The sequence below is a fragment of the Typopeltis vanoorti genome, chromosome 21 (assembly GCF_054136105.1).
Source record: "Typopeltis vanoorti isolate ZY-2024b chromosome 21, IOZ_Tvanoo_1.0, whole genome shotgun sequence".
Classification (NCBI taxonomy): Eukaryota; Metazoa; Arthropoda; class Arachnida; order Uropygi; family Thelyphonidae; genus Typopeltis; species Typopeltis vanoorti.
The window spans coordinates 89,191,598-89,216,102 of NC_143569.1; the positions used below are offsets into that span (position 1 = coordinate 89,191,598).

A 24,505-nucleotide genomic window follows, 5' to 3' on the forward strand; every position below is an offset into this window, starting at 1 on the left:
ATAATCATTTTTCTTTTTGCTTGCTGCAAGTGAATGAAGTCTTTGGGATTTCTTCTCATAATCTGATCCTTTGCTGTTGAACACCCTTCTTTGCTTGTGCTTTGTACTGTTCATGACTTGATAATCATATTTCCTCTCTATATTCCCTACAGAACATTTTCCCCCCAGCTTCCACATGATGATGATGTTACTCACCTATTTAACTTCTGCCTGATTCCTCCTGATCCTGGAAATGCAAACTGATAATACTGCTTTATTCAAACAACTCTTGTCTATTTTCCATGCACTACTAACATCTTCCAACTAGTTTCTTATGCCATCACAGAACTGCTTCAAGCTGCTTCCCAAGCATGTCATAATCAGAGGCTCTGCAGTTTGACATGTAACCATTTGTCCAAAAGGAGTCACATATAAAATAAAAAAACAACAACAACAAAAAAAAAACTGAAATTCCACATGCTTAGTCAACATAAAAAAAAATATTAAAAGTTACACAACAGCATAAAAATAAACTTTTTTAAAATGGCATGATATTAATTTATAAATTTCTAGGCCAAACAATAAATCTAACCTGGTGCTCTGTTCATTGACACATTTCGAAAATGACTGCCTTTTATTACTTCCACAGAAAGGCGACCTGTTGTACCATTGTAAGCCAGACCTAGCAATAGTTCAGGCAAACCTCCATGCTGCATGGACTGAGTTGAACCAGTACTGTCACTGCGGGCCAAACTTGAGATGTCTGCTTTAGAATCTGTATGCTGTATAAACATTTATAAAGGGATTAATATAAGCTTTTGATTTGATTAAAATATCTTTTAAAATAATTTGTATTGTAGAAGTCCCTTACAGGGACTATTTGTTCTGAGTAAGCGTATTTTGAACAGGCAAATCCATTTTAATCACCGTAGCCTCTGTAAATGATTTTAAGTTTAAAAATTTTGCTACAATGGTGGCTTCATCAAGTCTAAGTAGTGTGTTTCTCAATAACATGGCAACTGAGTTTAACTGTGTGTTTTTGCTTTTGATGTTCATTCCCATTTTGTTGGCACTAGTAAGAAAGAAGATAGAAATCTCTACGATTAAGGTGTTTTCATAGTCATGGTAATATTTTGCAAGCAGAGTATCACAGTCATCCTGACATTCAATTTTATGAATGATGCTGAAGCCTGTCTTGGTCAAAGTGGATTCGAGTACTGCTTAGAATGTGGCTCTCTTAATTTGGTTTTGGAAGAAATGGCTATTTGTAAATGCCATGCTGAAACTCTTTCACTGGGAACCCAACTTCCCATACAGCAACTTTACTTGACCTAATCTTCTACTCATATCTATCTTAAGACTCTCCTTCCAAAGTTACTAAATTCTCTCTCACTCAGAAAACATCTACAAATGGAGTACCAAAACTTGAAATGTTCACAGTTAAGGTAAGATCATGTCTTACAAAATCTCTTTCAAAATACAACAGCATACAAAGAACATGAAATAAAAAGTGATCATCATTTAGTTTTGATGAGAATAAAAATATGTAAGAAAGTTTTAATTAAAGGCAAGCAACTTTCAGAGGTGATATGTAGATTCAAAAAAAAAAAAAAATATTGAAGAAAACTAAAAATGAAAGAGTTTGAAAACAATAATCAAATCTTGAAGACTCAGTGGCAAACTCTGAAGAAAACACTGATTCATTTTGAATTCATTTTTAGAGGTTTTCCTCATACCAGACACTTCATGCTTGATCCCTTCATTATCTTTCTCAACAACTAGGCATAATTCAAACCCTTAAGAAATGTGCAACCTCCATCATAAATGGAGAAGACAAACTAAGAAGGAACTTCAAACTCTCCGATTTTTTTAGTCCAGGCATATAGGAACATTTTGGAAAAATTTGGAGAAAAGGGCAAAGCTAATAATAACTATTAATTTTTCAGGAATTAACAACATATGCTAAAATATTAATTATAAAAGACTTTAATTAATATTTTCCTATATTTCTGCAATGTTACAATGCCATCATCAGGGATCACAAAAAACAATGATAGGCAAAACAGGCTGAAGAAAGGCAACAAAACTGGGGCCTAGAGTCTTAATCGGTGCCTCCTAGTGGGCTAAACAGCCGTTGTGATATTAATGACCAACTAGGGGGCACAATTTAAGACTCTAGGCCTAACTTCTGTTGCCTTTCTTCAGCCTCATTTGTCCAGTGTTAGTGTGTGCATGAACATATCATTGTATTTTGTGATGATGGCAATGCAAGACTGCTGAAATATAGGAAAGTATTAATTAAAGTCTTTTTGCAATTAATATTTTAGTCATGTTGTTAATTCCTGAAAATTTAATAGTCATGGGTAACCAACGTATAAGCCTATCTACAAGAAAAACCTAAATTTAAAAAAAAAGCTATAAGCTTATCTAAAAGAAAAAATTAGTCTTCGGACTCCTTGGAGATGTCACGAATAATAATAATAATAATGCTAAGTATTTACTGAACTTCTGCTCAGGACATGGAATACTCATTAGTAACACCATGTTTCAACATAAAGATGTGCACAAGTTCACATAGAGAGAAGACACAAGAAATAAGAAACAACTCATTGACATTGTCACTGATGATAGTGATATCGTTACGTAGTGCTAAGTAGGATAAAAATGAATACCACACTGAAAACAAATCTTTGTAAGGAAGTTTTAAAAAGAATTAAAGTTGAGCAGCTTTTACAGGTATAACTGTAGACTCAACTATACAAACATTACTGAAGAAAAAAATAAAACAAATTGAAAACAAGAACCAAATCTTGGAGTCTCAGTGGCAAACTCTGAAGCAAATGTTGATTTGGCTAGGAAGCTATTTGGTGAAGTTCTCTGCAAGGATAGAAAAATAAGAACAACATACACACAAGTCAAAAATTCTTGCAAATAGGTCTACAGATGCACTAAAGGAATACAGAAAAAATGTAAGAGAGCTAAGCTATGCATAAAAGTAGCTAAACAAGTTATGGGAAGACTGGTAATATTTCACATTTGATGTCCATAGACACCGTATGGTCACTGCCGTACCTCACATGGTTTAGGCAATGATGTCTTATATGCTAGAATAAGTGGTAGGGTTGCAGATTCCCTTTCCATACAAATTATGTAGGACAATCACAAGCATCCATGCCCATGGCTGGATTTGAACCCACGGCCTCTTGGCTGGAGAGCGGACACGCTAACCACTCAGGCAACCACCGGCCTTTAGTAAGAGTATGGAAAATAAATATCAGGAAGGTGGCATAATATTCTGGAGACTATTGAAGAAGCTTAGAAATTGAGGAAAGAGTACTGTAAAAGGAATCAAAGATGATAAAGGTGACATGAAAACTGAAGATAAGGATAGCCTAGATTTCCAGATTAATTACTTTGAAAGACTGTTAAACGAGCTAAGCAGTGACAGAACCATACTAGAAAATTTTCAAGAGGAATGCAAAGAGGAGTATATATATATATGGCCGGCCTGGCTGGCCAAGTGGTTAGTGTATCCACTCTCCAGCCAAAAGGCTGGGGTTCGAATCCCATCGGGGGCATGGATGTTTGTGATTGTATGTGGGAAAACTAGTGGTGGTGGTCGGCAGTAGATGGTGTTGAGGTAGTTGTGGGCAGTGGATAATTAGTGAATGAATGGTGGAGACAGTTGTAGAGCAGGTGCCCTCCTTCAATTAGTTTTTGAACTCCCTGGAGGTGTCAAATAATAATAATATATGAAAACTTGAGTAGAAAAAGCCGTCAAGTCAAAAACTTGAAATGTGGAAAGGCAGCTGGAGCAGATGATATTCGACCAGAAATTATTAAATATGGAGGTATAAACGTTTTGCAGTAGCTACACTGCATAATTCAGAAGGTCACATTCCTGATGACTGGAGTAGAGCTCTCATAGTATCCATCTATAAAAAAAGGATTAAAGTTGAATGAGAGAATTACAGCGGAATTTCTCTACTAACTGTTCCAGGTAAGATTTATGCAAGCATACTTGAAAAGAGGTTGAGAAAGATTGTGGAAGAAACTTGGAGAAGAACAAGCTAGGTTCAGGCTAAATAGAGATTGTCAAGATCAGATTTTTACTTCAAGACAAGTAGTTGAGAAATCGTGGAAATATGACAAAGATCTGTGCTTAAGTTTTGTAGATCTGGAAAAGGCATACCACAAGGTGCCCAGAGAAAAGCTTTTCAAAACACTACAATTATATGGGGATGAATGGAATATTATACAGAGCAATACGTATTCTAAATTTAAGTTGTCAGTCAGCAGTTGAAGGAAATACAGGAAGATGGTCTGATGTAAAATCAGGGATAAGACAGCAGTGCACATTATCTCCACTCTTATTCATCATCTATATGGATTACAATATGAAAGAAAGTGACATTAGGCCTGATATTAGAACTGGATATGTCAAACTAACTTCTTTGCTTTATGCAGATGATGTTGTACTCCTAAACACATCTAGTGCAAGTCTCTAGGATTCTCTAACTAAATTAGCAATAAAAAGAACAAAAGTATGAAAATAGGCAGGAACACGGAAAACTTCAGCTGCATTCTGAATGGAGAACAAGTAAAATATTTCAGCTATTTAGGCACAGTTTTAGTGAAGATGGCAAGTTAAATCTGGAAATAGACAACAGAATAAACAAAGCCTGGTATGCTGAGTAGCTAGCTGAAAAAACTTATATGAAAAAAGCAAAAATCAGTCAAAACACTAAACTAGCAGTATACAAGACAGTGTTCAAACTAGTTTTAAAGTTATGGATCTCTGAGTTGGGTTAGAAATACAGCACTTGATCAAAGACTAGAGACTACAGATAAGAGGGTTCGGAGGAAAATTAGGAGAGTGAACCGATGGTCAACGGCAGAATCATATTAAAAATGAAGATATTAGACAGGAACTTGACATTATTAGCATCCAAGAATGTGTCAGTAGAGCTAACCTAAGGTGGTATGACCACTTAAATAGAATGAATGAAAAAATGAAAAAAGGTTAGCAAAACAGGTGTTTGATGCCAAGGTGGCAGAAAAGGGACCCAGAGAAAGACCAAGGTCTAGATGGACTGATTCAGTTAGAAGCACAAGATGTTAGGTATGACAATATTGGAGTGCTCACAAGTAACAGATTGATTTAGAGAAAAATTGTTGAGGAGATGAATAATAATGTAAACTTAATTATGTATGTCATAGTAACCTGAACACCTCTTGGGGGTACATAACAGGAAACTGATGATGGATACTACAAAAACACAATTAACAAGATATTTTCAGATGATCTTCCTCTCCAAAACCTGAATATCTAGTACAGAGATTTGATTTCCATCCCATATATTAGTAATTTGTCCATCAAAATTGCTGTTCTTCTCAAAGACCAGACAAGCCAAAGTTTTGAGGCGAGAAAGAAAAATCATGTTAGCAATGTAAAGCATAAACGAAAAGAAAAGTCTGGGCTTGCTTGCCATACTTGGGCAACATACCACGCTATTGACTAGGATACATCAGTCATACCCTAACTAGAAGAAAACTTTTCCTAAACAAATCAAGGAGTCTACTATAGCAATTCACTCACGTGACTGTTAACAGAAACTAAAACTTTATTCTAAATAACATCTGGAAATTACTAATCAGATCTCGTGACATATCAGACTAACTTTTCCAACAATCATCTACAGAGAGAGAGCCAATACAAGTTATGTGTCATTGTAGTCATATTCAATTTCAGTTGAATTGTTCTAATGATTTATTAAGAATGGCAAGGCTGCAGGAGTGGATGGTATCCTACTCGAGTTTCTAAAACATCTCGGTCAACAAGGCCAAATATGGCTAGCCACCCTTTTCTCAAAAATTACGATTTTCTCAAAAAAAGAGCAGGCCCAGATTCCTTCACAACGGCCTCCCACAGGGCTCTGTGTTATCCCCTTTACTCTTTAACATCTACGTGTACGACTTACCACATACCAGCTCAAGCAAGTATATGTATGCTAATGACTTAGCGATCCTACATCAATCTACCTCCTTTGCCAACCTGGAATCAACCTTGAACACAGACCTGAACATCCTGGAAGAGTACTTCAAACAGTGGTACTTAAGCCAAATCCAACAAAAACTGTGTCCACAGTATTTCACCTGAACAATGCAGACGCGAATCGATACTTCAACCTTTCTTTCTGTGAAAAAATGGTAGAATACAAGCCTCACTCGAAATACCTTGGAGTGAGCCTGGACAGAAGCCTAACCTATAAAACACACATCATCAATCAACCTCCAACAAAATTAAAACGAGAAACAATATAATTTCAAGGCTTGCTGGCACAACCTGGGGTTGTGGTGCATAAGTCCTAAGGTTGTCTGCACTAGTCCTCGCATTCTCTGCAGCAGAATATTGTGCCCCTGTCTGGAAAAGAAGTGCGCACACTAACATTATAGACACCCAGGTAAACTCTACCATGTGCACAATTAGTGGGAGTGAGAAGCATCCCTCTCTCCTGGTTGCCTGTTCTATCTAACATTGCTCCCCCAAACATACAGAGAAGACAAGCCTCGATTAAAGAATTTAATAAAGCAATGAGCAACCCACTCCTGCCCCTGCACCAGACTCTCATAAATCCACCTAGTCTTCGCCTAAAATCTAGAAAGCCTTTCTGGTCCATGGACGAACTCTCTTCAGCTGCCCTGCCATCAACACCTGACATGTGAAAAGAATACTGGTCCAACAATCTCCCAACTAACAGCTTCCTGGTAGAAGATCCCTGTGCTCTGCAGCCTGGTTTTGCTCTTCCTAGGAAGATTTGGTCATCAATCAACAGGATTGGAACTAACAGGGCAGATGTGGCTACCTACTACATAAATGGAGGCTTTTAGACCACCCTTATTGTGATTGTTCTCCCGTGGCTCAGACGATTACTCATATTGTGAACGACTGCCCAAGGTGCCAATTTCACAGTGGTGGCCTACAGGACATCCACAAGGTGATGGATGAGACCTTGGATTGGCTTTCCAGACTGGACATTGACCTGTAGTTGTTCTGTATTCCTTTTGCCATAAGAATAAATAAATAAACGATTTATTCATTTTCCCCCACCATGCTTTCTTCACTTCTTCTATAAAAAGCCCTAATAAAGCCGCCAGATTATAAGTTTTGCAAAACTAGTCAGTTTTAATTAATATCTAGTGAACTGGCAAGGACTAATAAAAGTTCCTTAATATTTATCAACCAATTGCTTTGATCAGAGAATCATTACAAAGGATAGAAAAATGCTAACTTTATAGTTAGCTCAAAAAGTTTATGAGGCAGTCTTGAAAAGAGGAAAGCACATTGCGCCTTCCTAGCAAGTAAGTGAAAAAATACAAAGAAAACTGTAAATAAGCTAAGCTGTGTATAAAAGTACTTAAACAAAGGTTATGGTAAGATTGGTGAGAATAGAAGATAAAGATCATGAAAATCACAAAACGTTCTGAAGGCTGATGAAAAATATTAGCAATGGAGAAAAGAGTACGGTGAAAGGAATCATGAGATAAAGGTGACACAAAAACCAAATATAAAGATATTCTGGATGTCTATGCAATTAGCCAGACTCAATATTTGACAAAATTAGTCAAAAATGAAGGCATAAAAAGTTTTATGGTGGCTGCATTGCATAATTCAGAAGGCATGGTTTGAAGGTCAATTCCAGATGATTAGAGCAGAGTTCTATAAAGCAGTACAGCTCTCTTTATTTCCATTTTTTATAGCATCGATAAAAAAAAAAAAAGAAAAAAGCTAAATGTGAGAATTACAGAAGAATTTCCCTACTGAGTGCTCCAGCTAAGATCTATCTAAGCAAACTTGAAGAATAACTGGTGTGCAGTCCGAACAGGGTCTGTGAGGATCAGATAATTTTTATTTTAAGACCATAGGTGGGAAATGATCATATTATATAAAAACTGTATTTAATTTTGTGCCTCTGGAAAAGGCATACAACAAGTGCCAGGAGAAAAAATGCTACAGTTATATGGAGTAGAGGGAATACTATACAAAACAATACACAGTCTATGTTTGGGTTGCAAGTTAGCAGTTAGAAATGAAGGAGTACATAAGATGATTTGATGTAAAAATTAGGCGTAAGACATGGATAGATACATAGTATATTATTATTATTAAGGGAGGCCTCCTGGGAGTTGAGGACTCATCGAGGGAGGCCACATACTACACATACCAGCTATCATACTTGTTCTCGAATTCATTCACACTGCTTGCACACACACAACATCCAATGGCAACCCATTCCTGTCATGCACCACTCTATGAGAGAAAAATCTAGTCCTCCTTCTTAGCTTCCAAAGATGCCCTCTTTTCCTTTCCCTACCCTCCATAAAATGAAAAATTCCATCAATTGAAATCCCGTATTACCCTTTCAGAAGTTTGTAAATCTCAATGATATCACACCCCCTTTTGTTAGTGTCTGCAGTCTACAAATTCTCAATCTATCTTTCTAATCAGTATTCCACAATCCTGATATCATTTTTAACACTCTCCTTTACACACTCTCTCTCTCTCTCTCTCTCTACTGTATCAGAATCACAACAGAAACCAGGACACCCTATCTGTGCACAATAGTCCAAATGAGGTCTAATCAAGGCCTTGTAAGGAAGCAAAATGACATCCTTATCTTTACTTGTGAAAGTTCGTTTCAGCACTGCAATCATCTTTTGAGTTGCATTTGCAATCTTTGCTACGTGGCCCCTAAACTTCCTATCTACTAACACTCCAAGATCTAGTTTGGTCAGTTTCTTTTATCATAACAATGAAGATAATGGGCAGTAGATGGCGTTGGTGTAGTTGCAGTTCGCTGTAGTGAATTGAGTGGTGGAGATGGAGAGGTAGAGTAGATGTCCTCCCTCGATGAATCTTTGGACTCTCTGGAGGTGTCATCTAATAACAATACCACCAATATAATGTGACACTGGATATCTAATCATGCCAAATTGAATGAATTTATATTTATTGACATTGAACTGACATCCAGTTCCCATGCCCACAATTTCAGCCTATTAAAATCATTCTGCAAGTACTGCATATCAGTCACATTCCTGATTACCCTACCTATCTTTGCATCATTAGCAAATAAGTGTCAAATTCTTCCTAATGTCATTAATGTACATATTGAATAATAGTGGACCAAGGACTGATCCTTGTACACAAGGATCAGTTACCTTAATACTGGTTACTTAAATTTTTCAGACTAACACCCCCCATATACCACTTTTTGATATCTGTCAGTCAGCCATCCTCTTATCCATGCTAATATTTCATAATACATACTAGAGATGGCAGATATGAGAATTTTGAGAAAAATTAGGTCAGTGTATAAATGGTATCAATGGCAACATCATGTTAAAAATGAATATATTAGGAAGGAACTTGACTTTGTTAGCATTTACAAATGTGTGAACTTACATACTGTGGTATGGTCACTTAAACAGAATCAGTGAGATGAAAAGTTAGCAAACAGGCATTTGGTGCTAAGATGGCTCGAAAAAGACCCAGAGGATGACCAAGATCTAAGGATTGATGTAGTTAAGAATGCTCTAGACCATAAGTTCCCAAAGTGGGCAGTACCACCCCCCCAGTGGGTGCTGAAGCCTTCTAGGGGGGCTATAGTGGAATCAGAAGCATTTGGGGGCGTTCAGGCGGTGTAGGGGTCGGTGGCTCTTTATAGAAGAAATTAATAATATATATTTAAAAATTAATTATTTTCGTGATTTTGCGATTAAATAATCAATTAAAATTTAAATATTGCATTTTAATTCATCTTATGCCCGTCTTACACGATCAATTTTTTTATCAATTTTCTATTTCAATTATTTAATCATTTGAAAATTTACCATGTCAAATAGAAATAGATGTCAATTTTCTATGTCAATGAGAAAATAGACATGTATATATGTTTGTGTATAATAGGGGGGGGGGGGTTTACAAAATTTATGTCTTGCAAAGTGGGCGCTGGCCCGAAAAAGTTTGGGAACCTATGCTCTAGACCATTTTCTCAAAGGCCACAAAGAATTTTATTAAATAAATAAATATATTTTTAAATCTTGGTTTGTTAAATGCATTTTGCCACATATTGTATATCTCAACACACAAGTATTATAAAATCAGCCTGTGTCACCACAAATATGTCCCGAGATATCCGATCCTAATTTTCCTCTGACTTCATTTTCCCCTGAAAAACATTTAAGATTTTGCAAACTGCTCATACGACCACAACCAAAAAATAGTTTGAGAAACATTGCAACTGAAATTAAGATCCAACAATATTGCAGTTCTGATAAATAATAGATTAACTTGAAGGAAACTGTTGATAGGATGCAGTAATAATGTAAACTTAATCATGCTCTGTCATGATTATCTTGTACACTTCTTGAAGATACATAGTAGTAATCTGATAATGTTCTGTTATAAAAATCCTGAAAATAAAATATAGGATCCTTATACTGGGACAATAAATTAACATAATTCTATATTGCACTCACAAATAGAAATAGATGTCAATCTATTTCTATTTGTGCTGATGCTAAGTGTCCAAATGCAAAAGGCAAAGAAAGCCTAGAGAGCCTATTCAAAGACACCTGTGCAGACTTCATTAAATGCCTTAAATATAATGGACAAGATCTAGTTTCTCTGAACTTTTACATGACACATGAGAGATGAAAGCAAGATGTGGATAAAGAATAGCAGAATCCATATTAGTGACTGTTGATTAGATAAGATATAGAAAACTTAGTCAGATCCTTTAAAATCATGGAGAAATCTACCACTTTAGAAAGAACTAAAATGAGAGCAATGGAGAGTTTGATGCTTAAAAGTTTGTTTTCCTTTTTAAGAACAGGTCTAAGCATAAGCTAATGTTCAAGTTGCAGGGTAGATGCCAATAAAGTAAGAAACTAGTTTTATAGTTTAGTGGAGAGCGAAGAATGATGGATATCATTTTAACAGCACAATGTGCATAATCTTATACCTTGCTACACCGGTTGTGAAACCATTATAACATCTATACATGAGTGTAAGAGCCTCCTTAATTCAGTTAGTTTTCAACCATGCCCTAGGATGAAAAGAACATTTATCAGGGCTTTTCACAACTGAAGGTGAATTGGATAGTCTCATACAGAAGTAGCAGAGTTACTTCTCCTCTGCAAAGCAAGCAAACCACATAGAAGAGCATTAAACACATTCAAAGAGTTGAGTTACTTGATGGTGACAGGCTGTTGAGCCAAACATACAATGAAAAATGGGACATTCATACATAAATCTAAATCAGACATTCACTTCTGCTCAAATGGCAACTCAACCTTCTGATCCTTGCTAAGGTTATTATGGGTAGAACTTCTACTCTTCCATGCTTTCATCACTCAGATAGTATCATAATAACATTATTTAAAGATAAGGCAGAACCTCATGGCCTTAATCTTTTCCTCTAATTCTTGCAGAGATGACTAAAGAAAACTGAGCTTCTGTAGTTCGGTTGGTATCAACAATTTCCTTTGGCTGGAAAGATCTTGGTTGGAATTGTATCTAGGACAAGTTAGCTCTAACATAGAGGTGGGAGGGTTTTTCATCCCACAAAACATGCAAACCATCCAGAAGAATGTATGCAAGTTACAGATATAATTAATTGGCCTCAAAATGTCCCCTGTACCATGAACAGCAAACTTCATACTTCCTTGAATTATTTGTCTGAAAGACATCAGGAAAATTCTTATTAGTCTAGAATTTTTTATACATTAGTCTCCCACCCCACAAAATCTTCAGAAAAGACCTTGCTCTGAAGACCAAACAGGGAACTTTTTACATCACTTCAAGCCTGGAATAAGCAAGGCAGTGGTCTCACGCTGAGCAATGAAATTCATCTTGTGTTCAATGTTTTACATTGTACATGGCATATGATCAGATCTGGCAAAGAGGCCTTACCAAATTACCACTTCAAGGTCTTCTTTAACCATTTTGCAACTGGATTGCCAGTTGGAAGCCTACATGTCACAGTGGATGTTTTTTCTCTCTTCAGACTTCACTATCAATGCTGAGGTAACCCAATGTTCTGCACTTTTGTCCACATTTTTTGTCCTATAGATTAAATGTCCTCAAACTAAAAACTAATTTTCTTACAAAAAAAAAAAAAAAAAAAAAAGTCAATGCAGAAAAGACCACTTCCTGTTGATTGTACTATCCACCCTTAAGTCTCCTCCCCCACAACTTTTCTTTTTATGTAAACAGTACATTGGATCAAGCACATCAAAAGAAACTTCACTACAAAAATAAAAGACAAAATCAGAAATACTGCAGCTGAAATTACTCTGGAAATGCTAGAGTGCATATAGGAGGAGCTAAGTATTTTAATTATTTTCAATAAACTGCATTTAATAAATACACATACAGAATTTAATAATATAGTCAGATAACCCTTGTATAACACGGTACTAATACAACGCAGTTTCGATATAACACGGTCTAAAAATTGTAGAAACCATTTATCTTTTCATATATTTTTCACCGAGCAACTTAAAAATCAAATTTTATCTTCATTAAATTTGCATCTGCCCGTATCGTGCATGTAGTTATAAGTAGCAAATTTATATTAGGGAAAATACCCTTTAGCACGTATGTACATCAATTGTTTACCATTATAAGGTGTTTATTGTTGAAAATTGTCTTTGTTTGCTGCCAGGAAAGCACATTAAAAATCATAAGTGTGTTAATCTCAAGCTGAGCACTTTATTTTCTGGTGAGTTACATACAATATGTAATGCTTTTTTTATGTAAAAAAAATTATTTTTATAATAATGGCCACTTAGAGGGCTTTTGCGATATGGTTGAAAACAAAATTAGTGAATTAATTGATGGAGAAATAGATTTAAATTAGGAGGAACTGGTACAATTAATAAATGACGTTGAACCAAATGGCGGGGAAAGTTCTGTCGAAGATTCTGATTATGATGAATCCATTAAAGAATTCAGTTTAGAGAAATTAGCAGAAGGATTGGATTTGGCAGTTATTTTACGGATAATGATCCCTTAATGGAGCACTCTGGAAAATTCACGAGACAGCTGGATATTTGTTTAGCTCCATATTATTAACTTAATAAAAAAAATTGCAGCATATTGGTAAGCAAGTTCTTATTACCGACTTCTTGATAAATAAACCAGTCAAAGTATGCAATGAGAATTATACAAATGATGTCCAAGAAATATCAAGTGATGATGACGTCCGACCACTCATAAATAAAGAACATCTATAAAATCTTCGTTATGAAGACAGTGATGATGATTAAAATGTGCACTTTATTTTATTTTGTCTAAAACATTTATGCATTGTGCAATGAAATTTATGTGCAATTTGTAATTTTATCAGTTTATACTATATATTTGTTTCATAGTTTATATGTTTTGTAAACTTACATGAATTACGTGAATTAAATAAATTATATTTTGTTGAATATGTCATTATTGTTTAAATAATAAAAAAAAACATTTTGGAACATACCCTACTTTTTCTATGTGAGCTAAGTCTCGCATACTGCGATTTATATAACACGGCAAACAGAATGGGCGAGGAAAGATTAGCAAAACAAGTGCTCTCTGCCAGGTTGGCAGGAAAACGACCCAGAAGAAGACCAAGATATAGGTGGATTGATACGATACAATGTGCCTTAGACGATAGAAATATAAGATCTGATAATGTTGGAGTCTTGACAAGTAACAGACTGATTTGGAGGAAAATTGTAGATAGGAAGTTAGTAATGATGTAAATTTTTCATGTAGTACTATCATATCATGTATACCCCTTGAGGGTATACATGATATGATAGTCATAATCATCATCAGGAATTTGATGATGATGATGATGTCATTTCTATGGAACCTAACATTCGCGTTATATGAGGGTTACCTGTAATCACATTTCATTAACTGGTATGCATATTGTATTTTTTATAATAATCTCACTCACAAAAGTTTCAAAACCATAGAACAGTGCATATAAGCAAATTGAAGGTCAATCTGTAAGTTAATCAAATGCCCAAAGTGATTAGAAACTAAATATGGTACTTAAGATTTTAAGAAAATAACTAACATTGACTTGCTTAGTAACTGATATTTTGCTGGCTTATACGCAACATCTTCAGAGCATAAACAATTTGTTACAGTATGCAAATAGCAACAATAAGTTAATAGGAGCAGTTTAAAATTGTAACAGACAACATAAAGAACTAAAATCCTAATTCGTGTCATCTACTGGTGGATAAAGAGAGGTATACAAGTATTAATGTGATTTTAAAATTACTCCCCCCCCCAGATTTTTGGTAAAATGATACATCCATACGTGTTAAGGTATGGGGAATTTTTACAGCTGCTGATGATTTCAAATACACACACACACACACACACACACTCTAACTTGTAATGACTTCTATATAGTACTGGTTTTTTTCCTAATCTAATTTTGCATAAGGGTGTCCAAAGATGGTCTGACAGTCCCAATTTCTCATGACAATAGTGCCGAATGTACTTTTTATGTTCTGAGATAGATGTCACTGATCTTCCTATCTGTTCATAGTAAGCCGGGTCCCAAGTACAGGATATTTTGCATACTATATATTTATTTACTTAGTTGCTGATATTTTGATAGTTTTATTCCAAGTATGTTCAGAGCCAAAAAAGTTTGTCACACTACACAAACAGCAACAATTAGTTAGTAGCTGGAATGGCTTAAAATGACACCAGACGACACAGAGAACTAAAGTTCTAACTGGCACCATCTACTGTTGGATAAAGAGAGGTTTACAAGTATTAATTTGATCTTAACTGTCTCTCAGATTTCTGTTAAAATGATATACCACTTTTGAGGTTTGGGGAATGTTTTAAAGTTCTCAATATCTGAAAAAGATATCCAGAATGCTTAATAAATATAAGCTGTATACTACATTTAAAACATATATCAAACTAGCAGTCTTCACTAAGTACAAGCTCCATCGCCTATAAAGTTCTTTGTGACTTGGCTTACTATGGACAGACAAATTGGCATCTGTCTCAGAGAACATAAAATATATACACAGGCAAACCTCTACTTATGAACTTTCAACATACGAACAATTTGTACTGCAACTCTCAATCCATTTTAAAAATGCAAAATCCCTTACTTATGAACATTTTACAATGCTTGATGTTCACCAATATTTTGCCATACGCAATGGAAAATGTTTAGTCCAGTACTTCCTTCCCCCTTCTATGTATAACTAATTAAGTTGATGAAATTATTCCACATGTTAATAGTATGTATGTATTTCAAGGGTAGTAAAAAATATGGGAGTATACGTAAATATACCATTTATTTATTTTTTATTATTACCGTTGAAATACGAAAAACAAACAGAGGAACAGTGATTGAAAGTGCTAAAAGTGGCAAAAAAATTTGACTGATTTCAATAGAAACTAAACCGGATATAATTCAGCAATCTGAAAATGGCCCTGGCTTGCTTCAACTGATCATGTTTATAATGTCAATTGTTTCAGCAGCTACAGTAATTTTAAAAGAAAAGCAAAAATATACGAAAAAAAATTTGTCCCGTGCAAGCTCTGTTTAGTCTATAGTTATTTGTGAAAAAGTAAATATTTTCATTGATGAAATCAAATGCCATTTAACAATTTGGATTCAGAATCAAAATAGAAAAATAAAACAATGCTTAGGTTTTTCTACCGCTAAAGGCATTAAAAGAGAGTTGGCTTACTACAAATGAATGTGTGATGGGAGAAAAAAGTGAAACAATTTAATTATTTTCAAATTATGTATTTTTGCAATAAACTTTTAATGTAAAAATACATAATATTCATTCTAATAAATTATAGTCAACTACTGTAGCATAGTAATAACTTCAGTGTAATATAAACCAAAATAATCATGTGATATTTTGACACTCATAACAGGGTCATCTTCTGTGGTATACACTTATATAAACAGAAACAAGATACATTATAATACACATAACAAGCTAAAGATACACTAATTTGGTCAACAGTTAACACTACTGGCCGATCTCTGGTGAAAAAAAAAAAATCTACCACATCAAAGTAAGAGTCCTGTTATTTGCTCGGCCAGATAAGTTAGAACAAAAATAATATTGATGGTGGTGGTGACCAATGTATGAAATAAGAGCTGAAATGATTGTTGTGAATCCTAAAGTGAAGGTTTGCTGGAGAACTTGAAACAGTTATGTGTATGCCTTCTATATTCTTGGGATTTTTAGGCTACTATTATTGTTCAGATTAGAATGGTTGATCAAAATTTCACATACCTGGTTTTGTATGCTGTAAGGAACAGATACATTGCCAATAGATTTGGCATAGGATGTTAAGAGTGTGATCCGAGAGGCCAGATTTACCAAAATTGTTAAATTTTATGCCATCTGCACTCTCCCCCACCACAACCACGGATTTGAATTGCACATGCAGTTTCATTAAAATTCATTAATATAATCAATATTCCCTTCCCCACCAACCCTGCAATGGAAAGTAGTTTCTCTACTTTCCATTGCAGGGTTGGTGGGGGAGGGAATCCTTGAAGGAATTGGATATGTTTTTTAAAGTAAAATCTGTATTAAGTTTCATTTAGTTACAATGCCATTCACTTTGCAAAAGTATGGTACTAATTTTTTTAATAATTAAAATTAACAAAAATTTTAACACTAATTTCACTGTGTGTGTAGACAATACTTTATTTCAGCCTTAAGTTTCTGGGAATAAGTAGATTGTCTTTCTCTACTTTCCATTGCAACAGCTTAACAATGGCAGACAAATACATGTATGAGCATGGCAGTGTGAGTTGTTTCATAGAAGAAGAAATCAACTTTAGGTTGTGGTCTTAACTGCTGAGAGACTGTTAAGTAAAGAGTGAAGTTAAGAAGAAAGAGTAAAGACTGTAAAGAGAGAGTGCTAAGGATCTCTGATGTGCTAATGTTGTTTAGAAGAATTAACAGTAAGAAAGAGATCAAGGGTGTTTGTTTGGAAGAGTGATTACAGTTATCTGGTAGGCAAGTGCACTATTTGTGTAAAGTGCTTGCTGATACCAGATATCTTGGTCTACTTGCAGAATCAGTGCAGTTAAAAGTATGATATTATTTATTGGCATTCATACCAGAAACAACGTTCATTCAACTAATTTCCTATGCTCTATGGCAAACATCATTACAATAAAATGTAATTTAAAAAAAAAAATCATATTAACAGATTGATTACTAAAACAAACTGTCATGTATTGTCAGAATTTTCGTTAAACCAATAACGAACATCATGCTGAGATATCAAACATAGCTCACTGAGCTCCACTCTATAATGTTTATTGTAACCCAGTTCCCAACTTTATAAGTCTTTAATGTATGCTAACCAAAGTGGGTATAAAATATGATCTTGATTTGTATTAGACAATCATTTCATGGATTGTTTGAATTTGCAAAATATACGTGTTTAATTTAACATATGGCATTATTGTGAGCTGCCAAAGTACCTGATGTTAATTCACTGGTAGTATGATAAGCTGGGCTTTTAAAATTTTGTGCTAGCTTACCAGTTGGACAAATATCTCGTTCATCAGATGTTAGCATGTGTGTATTTTACCACAGTGACCTAATATATCATATTATTATTATTATTATTATTATTACCCAAGACCTCATGGAGTCAAAGACTCATCTGGGAGGTCTTTTTATCACACACATCTCATCATACAGTGTCTTAAACACACCTTGCAGACACCACACTCTCAGGCAAGGCATTCCAATCATTCACAACCCTGCACAAAAAAAAACTGCCTCTCACTCCCCTATTCACACCCTCTTTATACAGTTTCCAGGGATGACCTCTGGTTCTCCCCTGATCTCCCACTATTCTCCATAGAACGTCTCCACCATTAATCTTATAACAACCCCTTACCAACTTGTAGGTCTCTATCATATCTCTCATCTTCCTTCTCTCCACCAGACTCTGCAAATTACATCTTCTCAATCATTCCTCATACTCAAATTCCAGAGGTCAAAAACTACCTTAGTCAGTCGCCTTTGAACCTTCTCCAACATCTCTTCATCCTCTTGAAAACCCGGTGACCAAATCTGGGCACAATAGTCCATGTGTTGCCTAATCAAAGCCTTATATAATGGAACAAGAATCTCCCTACTTCTACATGTCAGTGTCCTCCGCATCATTCCCAGAAGTCTTTGTGTTGTCTTCACATTGGCGATGTGTCCCCTAAATTTTAGATCCTTATCCACTATCACCCCCAGGTCTCTTATTTCCTCTACCTCCAACAATATATTTTCACCAAGCATAAATTCTGCATCCCATCTTTGTTTTCCAAATTTTAAAACCTTACATTTTGCAACATTGAACTCACATCCCCATTTGCTTGCCCAATCACTCAATTTATTCAAGTCTTCTTGCAAGGCCACAACATCTTCACTACTCTTTATGGTTCATCCAACTTTGCATCATCTGCAAAAACAACTGAATATCTCCATCCAAATCTTCGCCAATATCATTAATATACAAGTTAAATAGTAATGGCCCTAAAACAGATCCCTGAGGCACTCCATGACTTTCCTTTTCCTGGATATCGCACCCCCATACACAACTTGTTGATACCTATCAGATAGCCAGTCTCCAATCCAATGCACTAATCTAATATCCAACCACATCTGCTCTAGTTTGACTGTCAACTTATCATGAGGTACTCTATCAAAAGCTTTTGCGAAATCCAAGCATATTACTGTGTAGCCTTCTGCTCTGTCCAAGGAAACAGTCACTTTATTGTAATAAGTAAGTAGATTACTAAAACATGACCTCCCTTCAGCAAATCCATGCTGTCCATCAAAGATTATACCATTGTTGTCAACCCAACTCTGGATCCGAGTTCTCACAAGCTTCTCCAACAACTTAACCACAACACCTGACACACAGATAGGCCTATAATTTGATGCTTGAGTTCGATCACCTCCTTTATGAAGTGGTACAATCTTGCCCTGCTTCCACTCTTTAGGAATTTGACCAAGTGCAAGACTCGTATTAAAAAAATATGTCAAGGCAGGTGTCAACTCTCTGGCACATTCCTTCAGAATACGTGGTGATATATTATCAAGTCCCACAGCCTTATTTACATCTAGTATACTCAACTACCCAAACACCTCTTGCTCACTTACAGTCAATCTCTCCTCCCCATCATCAACTGCTCTCAATCTCTCCAAGTCACATTCACAAGATTGAAAGATCTTTATGAACTGCTCATTAAGTATCCCCACCACACATTCTGCAACAGCTGTCTTTATACCATTTTCTCCAATCAATGTCATCCTTCCATAATCATTCTTTCTTTTGCTGGCTACATATCGAAAGAACTCCCTAGGATTCTTTTTAGCTTCATTAGCTAACTGCTGTTCATACCTCTCTTTAGCTACTCTCACCAACCAATTCACCCTCCTTGCCTGGTCTTTGTAGACCTCATGAAATTGGTTACTTCCACTTCACTTATGCTGCTTTCACAATGCCCTTTTTCTCTGTATCGCATGCTTAATCTCTTTATTCATCCAGCTCACACCTACCTTATTTAACCTTCTCACCCTTGGAATACATTTAGACATTGCATCTACTAGATAGTTTTTGAAAATCCCCCAAGCTGAATTGATCTCTTTTCCAGCTAACTCCTCATTCCATGTTACACCTCCAAGCTGTCTCCTGTGCTCTTCATAATCACCCCCCCCCCCTTGTAGTTCCACATATACCCTTTTCTCACAGGGGGCCCTTGCACTGCTGGCAACCACCCAGGTAACCACCACATGGTCACTTTCACCAATTGGTGGATGATTTGACACCTCATTTATAATTACATCCTCTGATGACCAAATCCAAGACCCTTAATCCTCGTATGCCGTCTGTTACATACTGTCTGAGGTAGTTATCCCTCAAAAACTCAAGAAACTCATTTTCTTTACTTCCAGTTGCTATCTCTTCATTCCAGTCTATATTGCCATAATTAAAATTACCCATAATGATCACCCTTTTCTTATTTGCCTGGCTAATTTGACTATACATTTCACTATCACCACCATCCACATTACCAGGTCTATAACAACATCCCACCAAGTATTTGATTCTATTCACCTCTATCTCACACCATACTGCCTTAAAACCACTGGCCCTATTTCCCTCTTGCATCTCTACCTTGTATGGACATAACTGTTTCTCTATCATCAATAGCACTCCCACCTCCCTTTTTACCCCTTCTATCCTCACGAAACATATCATACCCTTCCATCTCTATTCCTGTCAGAATGTCATCCTCATCTAACCATGTCTCACTTATTCCGACAATCTTTGGGTGAATAGACGCAATTAGTGCAACCATTTCATCTGCCTTGTTTCTTATACTTCTAGCATTGGTATATAAACACAACAGCTCATTTCTGGATCTACAGCTAGTTCCACTGATACCACTCACTCGATGTGATCTCTCCATGCTGGACTGGGGCCATTTCCCTTTCTGCTTCTTCATTTTATAACCCTTTTCAATTCCATCTGTTTCCTCTTGATCCTTGGTCATCCCATTTCTTTCCTTCCTCTTGGAGCATCCACCTTTCTCACGCTGTGTACCCCTGTCCACCCTGAGCCTCCCCGTTTCCCTGCTCCTCTTGCACACATTCTCTCATTTTCTATACTCATACCACTCACTTCCCCATTCATATTGACTTTTTCAATCTCTCCTTACTCTCCTGCTCTTCCATATCACTCCCCTCTCGATCTGATTCATTCTCTCTATTCACTTCTCTACCTTCCAGCAGCAGTCTCTCCAAGTGACTCACACCATAACCACTGAAATGCAGTCCATCGCTCCAATACATTTCATCCCTCAAACTCATTCCACACATTAACAAACTGTACTCCCATCTCCTCACACATTTCAGCCAGAATATCATTCATAATCCTTGCTCTCTGCCTCATTTCACCACAGCCATACCTAGGCAACACATTGACTACCCTTCCTGTCAAACTATTCTCTTTTATCTTTCCAAGCAGCCTCCTGATATTCATTCTGACATGCTTTTTGTTCTCTCTCAAATCATTTGTGCCAATTAATACTATTAACTCTTTTGCTCGCTCCCGCTTCATATCCAATGCCTCAATCACTCTACTCATTTACCACCTGGAAAACATACCTTGTGCATTTTATCCTGTAGCACACCTTTAATAATGGAGTCGCCATACAACGCCACTCGCTCATCTTTCGTTAACTCTTTCATGCCATCATGATTTATTTTAATAGTTTTGACCTGAATTCTCTTAATTTCATTCCGCATCCATTTCATTTCTTGCCTTATCCAATCCAATTCACTTTCCAAATCTCACGATATCATTAAATCTTTCTAACTTTCTAACTCTTGACCCCCCCCTCTTCTAACTTTCCCTCTCATTCATCCTTCTTACTAACACTTTCTGTCATTATTTTTCATATTTGCATTCATCAGTTCTTCATTGAGGTCACACTTCACACACACCCTTCTTCCATCCACGCTAAACATCCACAAATCATTTATGTAATTGAAGGAATACATATAACAGACCTGACACTTAACGAAACGACTGAAATCTAAATTAAAATCATGGAATGACAATGCCGCTGCCATTTTTTTTTCTCCCTGCAAGTTACTAGGTTTAATAATAACGATTTCGTAATTAAGTTTAGGCAAGAAAATCCCCCACACTAATAATACCTGTAGTGCACAACGTTTACAGCCGCTCTTACTCAAACAATTACGCATACATACTTAATTATTCCTAGAATAACTTATCTCAATCAGAAGCTCTTCTTATACACGTCCAATGCGCTTGGCTCACTAGCGCCACCTCAATATAGCATGTTTATTCCTGGATCTGATCAATTTATAATCTTTTGTTAATGATATGGCTAACATTTAACCCTATATACCTACCAGTGTTAAAGTACCTTGTCATACGCCTTTTCCAGATCGACAAAACTTAAATACAGATCTTTGTTACATTCTCATGCTTTCTCAACTATTTGTCGTAAAGTGAAGATCTGATCCTGACAGCCTCTATTTTGCCAGAATCCAGCTTGTTCGTCATCAAGCTTTTCTTCCACAATTCTTCTCAACCGTTTCTCAAGTATACTTCCATAAATCTTGCCAGGAACACTCAGTAGGGAAACACCTCTCTAATTCACACATTCAGTTTTATTTCCCTTTTTATATATGGGTACTATGAGAGCTCTACTCCAATTATCGGGAATTCATCCCTCTGTCCAGGCTTTCTGAACTATGCAGTGCAGCCACTGTAAGACTTTTATACCACCATACTTCAGCATTTCTGGTCGAATATCATCTACTCCTGCTGCCTTTCCATAGTTCAAGCCTTTGATGGCTTTTTCTACTTCAAGTATGGATATGTATTCCTGACTGTATGCCTGTTGAGTGTTTTTTGCCACTATGCCATCACTGTTTGTTTCATTTAGCAATTTTTCGAAGTAATTACTCCATACTTCAAGGATATCTTTTTTCTCCTGTTTTCATGTCACCTTTATCATCTCTAATTCCTTTTATAGTACTCTTTCCTCCATTTCTAAGCTTCTTCAACAACTTCCAGAATATCTTACCACCTTCTTGATATTTATTTTCTATGTTCTTGCCAAAGTCATCCCATGACTTTTGTTTAGCTAGTTTTACAAAGTGTTTAGCTTTCTCACATTTGTCTCTGTATTCTCTAAGAGCACAAGCTGACTTATCTGTCAGGAACTTTTAATATGCTTTCTTCTTTTCCTTCACTGCCTCTTTAACTTCCTGTGTCCACCATGGAGTTCTATCCTTGCAGACAACCTCACCACATGCCTTTCTGGCTGAATCAATCAGGGTTTTCTTCAAGGCTTGCCACTGAATCTCCAAGGTTTGGATGCTGTTCTCACACTCTTTCATTTTTTCTTCAATAATCTTTGTGTATTTTAGTTCACATCTGAAAGCTGCTCAACTTTTATTCGCTTTAAAACTTTCTTACATGTTATTCTTTTCAATATGATATTCAATTTTATCCTGCTCAAGACTAAATAGTGATCACTTCCAATTTCAAATCCCCTGTACACTCTGGTGTCCTGCGCCAGGGAGAAAACATCACTATCAACAATAACATAGCCAATGAGACTTTTCTTATTCCTTGCCTCTTCTCTCCATGTCAATTTGTGCACATTTTTATGTTGGAACATGGTGTTAGTAATAACCAGTCCATGTCCTGAGCAGAAATCCAACAGGTATTTGCCATTATTATTAGCTTTGCTCTTTTCTCCAAATTTTCCCAATATATTTTTGTATGTCTGACAATCATTTCCTACTCTGCTATTTAGATTCCCAATAAGGACCAACTTTTCCTTTTTCATTGTGTCAGTTGCTTTCTCTAAAGACTCAAAAAATTCCTCCACTTCTACCTTAGTAGAACCTTCTGTGGGACCATAGGCACAAATAAGTATCATTGTCCAGTTCCCCATTCTCAACTTTGCCGACATCATTCTATTTGAGATTGCCTGCCATTCAAGAAGATTAGCCTCGTATTTAGTGTTGAATACTATGGCTACTCCTTCTTTTCCTTGATTGTCATTTCCTGAATATAACATTTTGTATTTATTGCTCAGAAAGATCTCACCAGTTTTTGTCTTTTTTTGTTTCAGTCACCCCTATTATGTCGATCTGGTACTTATCTAATTCCTCAGCTAGCTCCATTTCTTTGCCATTCAGGCTTCTTATGTTGATAGTACCAATCTTTAACTCTGGTGATGTTGAGTTAGGGTGAGCATTCAGATTTGTTCTAGTAGCTGACTTTTCGCTGTTCGCCCTGGTTCCCTGACAAAAACTACGGGAGCCTTGTTTATCCAGGCAATGCCCCAGCAGGCATGAAATTTTGTCATGTTGTACCATCATTTTGTATTTTGGTTTAAGCCAATAAGAATACAATTTGGTCAGCTAAATTCCAAATTGCCAGCCCATCCTTGTTCGTTCAGTATCCAGGTAGATACCCAACAGGGTGCACCACGAGAAGGTGAGGATTGGACATTAGGTCAGAAGCCCTGGTTGGTTTTCCGCATTCCTTTAAAGGTTATGTGGAGGTCTCCTCTCAGTTATATAGCTTTGACCCTTAAGCACCCCTGGCTGTAATTTTAAAACCATAAATAGCATTTTACAAACGCCATCAAATGTTTCAAAACATGTACAAAGAAACACAGACTTCAAAGGTAAAGTTTCTTTACCTTAAATAAAAAATATCACCAATAACTGCTGCTGCAATAAAGCAGTTGCCTTCCAATTAATCACAAAATGTCTGTAATGCTGAGATCACCAAAACAGCTTCATTCAATGCTTAAGAGACCAGATATATCTAAAAGTTTCTGTGTATGCAATATTCTGTTACAATGGAGATAGGGTGCTTGGG

The 24,505-nt window shown here is 36.2% G+C and overlaps 1 protein-coding gene across 1 annotated transcript in view; it reads right to left on the reverse strand.

Moving 5' to 3' along the window:
* Nucleotides 1–24,505, reverse strand: part of Syt14 (Synaptotagmin 14) — a 186,673-nt gene that overhangs the window by 19,424 nt on the left and 142,744 nt on the right. The window contains exon 10 of the mRNA XM_090411194.1: nt 572–761. Within this exon, the coding sequence (XP_090267320.1) occupies nt 572–761 (190 nt within the window). The remainder of the gene's footprint in view (nt 1–571; nt 762–24,505) is intronic.